The following is a 10,426-nucleotide window of genomic DNA, read 5'->3' as shown; positions in this document are numbered from 1 at the left end:
TGGCGGGCGCTGCGGGTGGGACCGGGATGCTGAGGGGCTGCTCCCCGGCGCAGCGGCGTTGCTGCTAGGAGGCGCCGAGGTAGCGGCGGGGCTCCCGGCGCGCGGCTGGATGCCCCGGGCCTGCGGCTCCCTGCGCTTCCCGCCGTCCAGGGGCGCCAGCCATGGGCGCCGCGGCCGCTGAGGCGCCGCTTCGGCTGCCTGCCGCGCCCCCGCTCGCCTTCTGCTGTTACACGTCGGTGCTTCTGCTCTTCGCCTTCTCTCTGCCCGGGAGCCGCGCGTCCAACCAGCCCCCGAGTGGCGGCAGCGGCGGCGGCGGGGACTGTCCCGGCGGCAAAGGCAAAAGCATCAACTGCTCAGGTAGGAGCGGCCGGAGCCCGCCCCTGCGGCCCCTCCCTCCGCTGCCGCCGCCGCCGCCCTCCCCGTCCTGGCCGCGGCGCTGGGAAAGGCCCGGGCGCGGGGCTCCGGGAGAGAGGGGCCCCGGGGGTGAACGAGGGCGGAGGGCAGGGCGCGAACATGCCTCGGGGGGCTCGGGGCCCGGCGCTGGGCGTGGGGAGTGGCCGTGCGTGCGACCGTGTGTGTCGAGTGTCTGGGCGAGAGCGGCCCGGCGTGCGGTGAGGTGGTGGGGACCGGACCCGGCAAGGCGGGGGAAGCCGGCCAGGGCTCCTGGTGTGACCGTGGGTGTGCATGCGGGAGCGCGTGTTTGTGTTGTGAAGGCTCAGGGGAGGCAGGAGTGTGTGTGTGTGTGTGTGTGAGAGAGAGAGAGAGAGAGAGAGAGAGACAGAGACGGTGAGGGGCGCGGGGAGGGGGCGCAGAGCCTGAGGGTCAAGGGAGTGACCATGTGCTGGGGAGGTTCTTGGGACACTGGGGTCTCGGAGTGATCCTGTGGGTAAAGGGAACGGGTGGCCCAGAGAATATTGGTTGACGATGGTAGAAGTGACTGTGTGTGTGTGTGTGTGTGTGCATGCATGTGTGCATGTGTATATGTCCTTTGGGCTCAGAGGTGGACTCCGGGGGCTTGGAGTGACCGCGGGGTCTGTGGATGTGATCAGGGAAAAGTCTTGGGGCCCAAGAAATGACCCTGTGTATTTGTGCGTTCTGCATGGGGCTCGGGGATATACCCTGGGGAAATGCATTGAAGAAGAAGGATGGAAGTCCTGGAGTGAACCCCGTGTGTGTCCATTCAGAGGGAGGGAGCTAGGGAGTCATCCTGTATAGGGTTTGGGTATAGAAAGAAGTAATTAGATCTCAGGAAGTGCCTCTGTGTAGCTAGGTGTGACCCTGGGTTTTTAAGGTGGTGTGGAAAGAGGAACCGGTTCAAAGAGAATCATTTTGTGCGCGTGTTTGTATGTTGCTGGAGGGCCTGGAGATTGGCAGCAATGGGAGCAAGGGAGTCACCTCTCCCCTTTTCCGAGGCCGCCCCCCACTCCCCTTGAAAACAAAGAGCTTGCTGGGGCTCTAATGGAAGTGACTGGTGATGAGGCTATCTGGGCGGTAAAGTTCCTGCTTCCTTTCAAAAGGGGTCCCAGAGGAGCCCTGGGGCAAGGAGAAGCTTCCAGGTCTGATTTAGGGGTGGTGGGGTGGGCCCTCCTGAAGCTGGTCCAGCAGATGGTGGTCATCATAAGCCACAGTCTTGCTAACTTACCCTTTTATCAATTCTTAATTCTCCACTTGTCTTCTCTAAACCAAGGGGGCGGGGGAAGAGGCCTGGGGGAGGAGGGAGGGAGGAGGGGGGAGGAGGAGGAGGGGAAAGAGGGTGGACTTCAGGCCACTGGGGGATCCACTGGCCAGCCTGCCAGACAACCTTTGTACCTTTGGGCTATTGAAGCGGCATTGTTTCTGGGGGAGTGAGGAGGGAGCAAGAGGGCCTCAGCACAGATGCTACCCTATGTGAAGAAAACCTTTGGCCTGCTGTTTAGATTTCAAAGTCTAAAATCTCTTAGTAATTTTCATAATGGTGTGTTTTATGATGGAGGGATTTTGAGCTCTGTAAACAATGGCATGTCCTTTAAAAGCTTTTCCATCCATGTAATAACTTTCACTTTATTTTTCTAATGTTAAGTGGGATATGGGATAAGGCTTTAATAAATAATCATATATTCATGGTTAAGAATAAAAACCATTTGTATATTGGAGTGTCTTTTTGTAGCAAATATTTGTTGTTATCAAACTTGTAAGTGATCGCACCATGTCAAAATATTTTACTGGCTAATGTGCTGTGATTATTTGTTCTTGCTAAGCTAATTTGTCCTTAGCAAAACACAGTGTGTGCTGATGGATGTTTTTGTGTATGTTTTCTAATTCTTTAGTGCAAAATACAACTTTTAAGAAAGGACACAGAGGGCTGGAAACCCTCATGGTGTAGGAAAAGGGGACTGATTTGGAGATCATGGCTCTTGCTAAGCAGCTATGCTATTTAGAGCAAGTTAGTCAATTTTTCTTTATTTCCTCTTCTATTAAGAAAGGGACTTGGATTTAATAATATCTAGCCTTCTTTCAAGGATATATTAATATACATGTCAATGAATTAGGCTTATCAAATAAAATGTTTTTTAATGCTAAGATTCATTTTGATAACTCTGGGTTTAAACCTGGAGTTTTGGGCTGTCTGGGTGGCTCAGATAGTTAACCATCTGCCTTTGGCTCAGGTCATGAACCTGGGGGTCCTGGATTGAGGCCCCGCATCAGGCTCCCTGCTCAGCTTCTCTTTCCCTCCCTGGTCGTGTGCTTTCTCTCTCAAATAAATAAATAAAATCTTAAAAAAGATAAAGCTAGAGTTTTAACTAAATGATACTTGTAGATTCTTGTTATAACTGTTTCTAGGATGAAAATCCAGGAGTGATTCATATGGAAAAATAATTTTTTAAGAATTATAATGTGCATCTGTTAATGCAGCTTGAGATTCACATAGATTTTTTTTTTTTTTGTAGTCGCTCTTATTACCCAGGTATTTCCACATAAATTGAAGTTTATTCCTTTATTCCTATATTTGATTTTCAAAATCTAAATGCTGGCCTTGACTTCCTGTTAATTTTCTTTAAAAAAAATTTTTTTAAAAAATTCAATTTAATTGACATATACTATATTCTTAGTTTCAAGGTAGAATTTAGTGATTCTTAAGTTGCACATAACACCCAGTGCTCATTACTTTAAGTGCCCTCCTTAATGCCCATCACCCAGTTATCCCATCCCCCCACCAGCAACCTTCCAGCAACCCTCAGTTTGTTTCCTATAGTTCAGTTCCTGTAAATTTTCATTTTTAATTTTGGATCATCATTTCAGCCTTCTGACCTTTCTGGAGTCTGATTCTGTGAGGCTTAGTGTGTTTTGGTCACTCATAGCATTGTGGCCCTTGCAAATCTAAAAAGCAGGTCTATGGCTTTAATTAATAGAAGATGTCTAGATCCTGGAAAAAGATATAACTGTGATATTTTACATGAGACTTCCTGCTGAATTGGTTAATGTTGATACATTAATCAACCAGCTCTTCAACTACCTATGCATCCTCGTAGAGTTTAACAGATTTTTGAATTTCTGCTGTTCAACATTTTCCCATTTTGTTCACTAGACTATTATTTGAAGATTCTGTCAGATCATCTTGTTAGAATCTGTTATGTATATGTCTGTATCATTCTCCCTGTTCCCATTTTAGTAATCTAATAGCAAATGTTGTGTAGCCTGCTTTAATATTAATAAAGAGCCCAGGTGGCTTTACTTTTTATTGTGTTCGAAATGTATTTACCCATTCTAGACTTTTTCAGGGGATACATGGCAAGTTTACCCATAGATGTTTTTCTGATAGGCAATTCTCCTTTTTTGAAAATGGAGCATGCATTCCTTCATCTCTGGTCTTCTGGCATCTTTTCAAGATAGCTTAGATAATCAGCAGTCAGATCTAAAAGTTTTTTCAGTATCATAGAGTGTGATTTGTTTAGATCAGAATGCAGATTCTCCCCCCCCCCCATTCATTTTTTGTTTTTATTCTCAATTGGGCACAGCATTATACCTAATTATAAAATATTCAAGAAAAGAGGTTCTCTACCCTCGGGTTTCCTGCAGTTCTGTGGGATTTATTTATTTATTTTATTTTTGTTTAAATTCAGTTAACATATAATCCTATTACTAGCTTCAGAGGCAGAGGTCAGTTATTAATCAGTCTTATATAATACCCAGTGCTTACTATACCATGTGCCCTCCTTAATGCCCATCACCCAGTTATCCCATCACCCCATCCCCCTCCCCTCCAGCAACCCTCAGTTTGTTTCCTATGATTAAGAGTCTCTTATGGTTTATCTCCCTCTCTGATTTCCTCTTGTTTTATTTTTTCCTATCTTTCCTATCTTCTCTGTTTTGTTTTTTAAATTCCATATATGAGTGGGATCATATGGTAATTGTCTTTCTCTGATTGACTACTCAGCCATCAAAAAGATGAAATCTTGCCATTTGCAACTACGTGGATGAAACTAGAGGGTATTATGCTTAGCGAATAAGTCAGTCAGAATGCAAATTCTTTTGAACTAGCTCTGTATTCTGTAGCGATCCTTTCTTCCTGCCACTTACCTCAGATGTTAGCTTCGTTTTATCAAGAGTTCTACCCTTTAAGATCGAGCTCCTTGATGATTACCCAAGCAAAGAAGAAGCTGAATGGGTCTGTATTTGTCCTTGTCTTCTCTTGATATTACAAAATCTTCCCAAAACAGTGGGCCCTTTGTTTATTTTTTTTTATTCTAAACACGCCTTTTTTTTTTTTTTTTTTAAAGATTTTATTTATTTGATCAAGAGAAACATAGCAAGAGAGGGAATACAAATAGGGAGAGTGGGAAAGGGAGAAGCAGGCTTCCCTCTGCGCAGGGGGTCCGGTGGTGGGCTCCATCCCAGGACCTTGGGACCATGACCCCAGCCAAAGGCAGATGCCCAACAACTGAGCCACCCAGGCGCCCTAAACAAGCCTTTTTCTTTTTTTTTAAATTGTTCTCATGCTTGAGCTTTTCAGTCATTCTGGAGTTTATAATTGTTGGTTTGGTGTTTTATATCTTATTTGCACTTAATCTTTTAATATCTAACTTATCAGAAAGTTCCTGTTCCTCCAAAGAGAAGAAAGTTTAGAAATACATGATTTATGTGAAGAAAGATGAACTTTGAACCTAAGGGACCAGGTGACCTTAAACATGGCATTTTTTCCCCCTCATTTGTACCATGAAAATAATGACAGTGCTTCTTTTTGACTCTAGGTTGTTTGAAAAGAACAGATGAGGCTAAAACAGATGAGGAACACTTCCGTCTTAGGGAATGTGGTTAAAGAAGTGGAAAAATATACTGAGAGACCAATAAGTGACATCTGGCGATAGATACAAGGTGGAGGATTTGAACTAGGTTTTAAAAAAGTGACAGAATTTAGAAATGGGTCCTCTGGATTGTGATACGGTGGTTAGAATGGTACAGGTGGTGGAAACTTCATATTGAGACATGCCTTGTTAGTAGCAACTTAGGATTTCGGGGACTAAAAAGTGAATTTTTAAAAAATCTTTGTGGAATCTCGATCAGGATTTCTAGATCCCTGCTATGTAATATGTGGGTGTTTATTAATTTATTTATTGAACCTTGACTGAGTACCTGCTTTGGGTACTCTAATATGCTAGATGTTAAGGGAAATAAATGAGAGGCCATCCCTGCCTTCAAGGGCTTCATATTCTAACAGAAGTAGTTAGCTTCTTATAAATCTGTATGAAGAAATTTCTATCATTTGGGCTTTCTCTCAACTGTCCCCCTATCCACCTCCCAGTTAATAAGCTTTTGTTGAACACTGACAGCACTGGTTGTTCACAGAGTTGAACAACCATCTTGACTATCTAATGACAACATTTTCATCACCCCAAGAAGAAACACCCCATACCTACAAATAGTCATAGTCGCCTCATGTTCCTCTCGCCCCACAGCCCGTGGCCACTGTGAATCTCCTTTCAGTCTCTTTGGATTTGCCTTTTTGGACATTGCATGTAGATGGAATCAAACAACATGTGGCCTTGGTGACTGGCTTCTTTCACTGAGTGTAGTGTTTTCAGGGTTCATGTATGTTGTAGCTTATGTCAGAACTTCAGTGCTTTTTATAGTTGTATCATATTCCATTATATGGATATATACCACGTTTTTTTATCCATTCCTCAGTTGATGGACATTTGGATTGTTTCCACTTTTCATCTGTTATGAATAATGCTGCTGCAAACATTCATGTGGACATTTTTGTGTGGACATATGTTTTCAGTTCTCTAGGGTGTATGTATACCTAGGAATAAAATTTTTGAGTCATGTGGTAACTCCATGTTTAACAGTTTGAGGAACTCCCAAACTTGTTTTGTTTTCTTCTTTCTTTTTTAAGATTTTATTTATTTGCTACAGAGAGGGAGAGATCACAAGTAGGCAGGCAGAGAGAGAGGGGGAAACAAGCTCCCTGCTGAGCAGAGAGCCTGATGCAGGGCTCAATCCCAGTACCTTGAGATCATAACCTAATCAGAAGGCAGAGGCTTAACCCACTGAGCCATCCAGGCATCCCCCCCAAACTATTTTCTTTTTCTTTTTGAAGATTTTATTTATTTATTTGACAGAGAGAGAAAAACCGTGAGAGAGGGAATACAAGCAGGGGAAGCGGGAGAGGGAGAAGCAGGCTTCTCGTGGAGCAGGGAACCCAATGTGGGGCTTGATCCCAGGACACCCAGATCGTGACCTGAGCCCTGAGCTGAAAGGCAGATGCTTACTCTCTGAGCCACCCAGGCGCCCCCCACCAACTGTTTTCCAAAGCAGCTGTACTGTTGTACATTTTCACCAGCAATGAGGGTTCCAATTTCCCCATATCCTGGCCAGTACTTATTACTGTCTTTTTGATTATAGTCATCCTTGTGTATGTGCAGTTGTATATCAGTGTGGTTTTGATTTGCATTTCCCTAATGACTAATGATGTTGAGCACATGTTTATGTATTTATTGACTATTTATATATCTTGTTTGGAGGAACATCTATTCAGATCCTTTGCTGGGCTTGATTATAACATTTTGGATTGGACATTCCCTTAATAAACCATACTAACCAGTTCCTATTGCACACAGATGCTTAAGCTGGTAGATTAGCTTGAGTTGGCTTATGTTTCCTTTATTTTTCTGCTTACCAAGAATCATTTGTGTTTGTTCTCAAAATTATTTATACCAGTGGCCCTTTGAGTATAAATTAATAAAAATTACTCAGATTGGTGTAATATTAATGCAAAAATTTATTTTTTATGAAATGCTTTGGATTTCATAAAGACTAGAGACTGAGAGAATTCCCTTTCAATGAATTAGATTGTGGTCAGGACAACTGAAACAGATTGGGGAAACCTTATATATCTCTGGAAGGATTCTGCTCTTACAAAAATTTCAGTACTTTTAAGTCTCCCTTTTACTTTAAAGGAAAGGAAAATGGACATTGTAGATAACAGGTGAAGTTTATACTAGAAAGGAGGGAACTGTGTTTGGTAGACTCAAAGGTTTTGGTGCTACATGAGGAAATGTATGTTTATATTTTTGGAGTTCAAAATGTATATGTCTCATTTTTAAATAATTGGATACTGACTCATTTTAAATGATTTCCTACCTGATTCTTGATTAACTGATTAGTGGTCACTCATAAATGCTTAAAAAGAAAGTTTTCACTGTCCAGGTGACCTAAGGAAGATATGAGTACAGTTTTGAGGGAATGAGTAATTCTGGTTTTTAGGAATAAAAAAAAACACCTCCCTGAGTAAGTGGCACTCAGTTGGGCCTTCCAGGCAGAGTAGAATGTCAGCTTGAAACACTAGGCACACTTTTGCCTGAGGGCTTTGCTGTTGATACTCCTTTTGCCTGTAACCTTCTTATTCCCATTATTTATCCCCTCAGATCCTTCAGATCTTTAATGTCACTTTCAAAATCATGCCTTAAAATTTCGGTTTTTTCTATCTTCTATCCCCTCTGCCACCTTAATCTTTCCTATTTTTTTTTTTTTTTCCTGGTCCAAGGCACCTTCTCCTATGTGACCTACTCTACATGTTATTGTCTGTTTCCTCTGTGTAGCTCAGAGAGGGCAGGGAGTTTTATCTGTTTGGGTACAAAATTAGGTGCCCCTTACATATTTATCTGTAGAATGAATAACTGAATGAACATAGAAACTGAGGAGAGCTGGGAAGGGTGGGTATTCAAGCCCGAGGGAATGGTGATAGAAGGAGCACAAAGGTGAGGCAGCAAAGGGAATCTTTTGGGATATTGGGGTGTGGGGATTAAAGCTAGAGATGAATCACATGTTGCCACATTAGTAGAAGGCCTTGAAGGCTGGACCAGAGGTTTGACACTTGCTCTGAAGATGAAGGGAAACAATGGATTTGAGTGACATCATGGTTTTAGAAAGCAGAGGCTGGCAATGGTGAAGGTGACTGGGAGAAGAAAAGAGACTGGGAGCACAGTGTAGAGAACAACAGCGGACGTGGGCAGAGCTGAGAGCACTTGTTTGGCCTGCAGTGTTTTTAAAAATTGCATTGGTTACTAACCATTAAAAATCCAGAGGTTTCGCTTAAAAAGTTTGAATTGTGGTCTTCCCTTCTAAACTGTGGAGGTATTGGCAACATTGGGCTCTTGTTTCTCCAGGGCAAAAGTCGGCCAGAGCTGTCCGATGGGGTGTGAGCACTTCTCTTTGCCAGTCCCTGCCCAGCTAGGCTTTCATTGATCTTTTTCTCCCTTAGCTTCTGGATCTTTTGCTGTAGGAGGCGGTGTGAAGTGTGATGCTTTTAATTTGAGATGGAGAGCTTGTTTGGAGGAAGTCAAATTGGTGTGTATTTCTTTCCTCATTGCTGTTATTCACCATGACCAAGTTGGATGCAAGTTCTTTTTTCTGCAGTGCCCAGCCCTGAGTACCTCTCCTGCCAGTGTTCCTTGTGACTTTGACTGCACTCCATTCTTTTCCTTCTCAAACCTTTCCTTGAATCTACCTTCTACCTCTTCATATTTGAAAGCTACTCTGCATTTCTCATTATACCATTTTCCTTGAAATGTTCTCTAATGTTTGTATCATATCTATTTTTTTGATTAATTTTATATCTTAGTACTACCTTCCCTCAATTTTCCTTTTTATTCTCTCTTTTTACATTCTTTAGGTGGCAACTGATCATTATGTGTCTTTTTCCTTATCATGAGAGGCATTTCAGGCAAAATTCCTCTCATGATTGTTATAAAACATGTAAGTGTGGATATGTTACAGATACTTTTGTTTTGTGGTTTTTGCATTATGGTTTAAGAATGGGGCATAGATGGGCGCCTGGGTGGCTCAGTGGGTTAAGCCGCTGCCTTCGGCTCGGGTCGTGATCTCAGGGTCCTGGGATCGAGTCCCGCATCGGGCTCTCTGCTCGGCGGGGAGCCTGCTTCCTCCTCTCTCTCTCTGCCTACTTGTAATCTCTCTCTCTGTCAAATAAATAAATAAAAAATCTAAAAAAAAAAAAAAAAAAGAATGGGGCATAGAACTTGTAGCTTTTTGTATTAAAATTAGGTGTCTCTCTGCCTCCTAGTAGGAGAACAAATTTTGTGTGTTATCCTTGTAGTCCTGGAAAGAAAGCATTAACATCCTTGGCTTCTTAGTCCCCTGTTATATAACTATTGGTTTTACTTAAAATTTTTAAATTTTGAATTAATTTCAAACTTAGAGAAAAGTTCAGTAGTACGCCCAGGTTTCCCAGTTGTTAAGATTTTGCATTTGCCTTATCATAGTCTCTTTCTATAACTTTCCCTATTTATCTGTCTAAATCTTTTTTCCTGAATCTGATTCTGCCAGGTTGGAGCCTACCAAAGGCAATCATTTAATTTATGCTTTGTATCAGTTCCATACTTTTTTTTTTTTTTTTTTAAGGGAAGCAGGCCCCCTGCTGAGCAGAGAGCCCGATGTGGGACTCGATCCTAGGACCCTGAGATCATGACCTGAGCCGAAGGCAGCGGCTTAACCCACTGAGCCACCCAGGCGTCCCCAGTTCCATACTTTTAAAAACTCTTTGTTTTGTCATTTCCTGCTAATGAAATAGTGAAGCCTCCAATTACACTGATAATAGGTTTATTTTGTGTAGTTTTTCTGTTTTTCTTGTATTTTTGTTATTCTCTTTGGGACATACGCATTGAATTTTATTTATTTCATTTGTTGTTATACTTTTAATTTTGTGTAGGGTAGATTTAAAGTATGTCCTGTAGGGGCGCCTGGGTGGCTCAGTTGGGTGTGTCTGTTAATTTTGGCTCATATCATGATCTCGGTATCTGGGATGGAGCTCTGTGTGGGGCCTACTTAGGATTCCACACTCCACCCCACCCCACCCCACCCTGCTCACATGCTTGTGCCTTCTCTCTCTCTCTCAAAAACTCAAAAACAAAAGTATCTCCTGAAGTCATAA

At 42.8% G+C, this 10,426-nt stretch overlaps 1 protein-coding gene across 2 annotated transcripts in view; it reads left to right on the top strand.

The window, feature by feature from the left end:
* The window catches only part of TMEFF1 (transmembrane protein with EGF like and two follistatin like domains 1), an 85,694-nt gene continuing 75,268 nt past the window's right edge, over positions 1 to 10,426 (top strand). Inside the window, exon 1 of one of the 2 annotated variants that reach the window (XM_059141406.1) lies at positions 1 to 357. In XM_059141406.1, the coding sequence (XP_058997389.1) occupies positions 162 to 357 (196 nt within the window). In that variant the 5' untranslated portion in view covers positions 1 to 161. Of the gene's footprint in view, positions 358 to 5,113; positions 5,154 to 10,426 lie in introns of those variants that run through there. The other variant, XM_059141407.1, reaches the window with a different exon arrangement.

Source organism: Mustela lutreola, chromosome 12 (assembly GCF_030435805.1).
Source record: "Mustela lutreola isolate mMusLut2 chromosome 12, mMusLut2.pri, whole genome shotgun sequence".
Taxonomy (NCBI): Eukaryota; Metazoa; Chordata; class Mammalia; order Carnivora; family Mustelidae; genus Mustela; species Mustela lutreola.
Note: the sequence above shows the minus strand (reverse complement) of the source record. Positions and strands in the feature narration are given on the sequence as shown.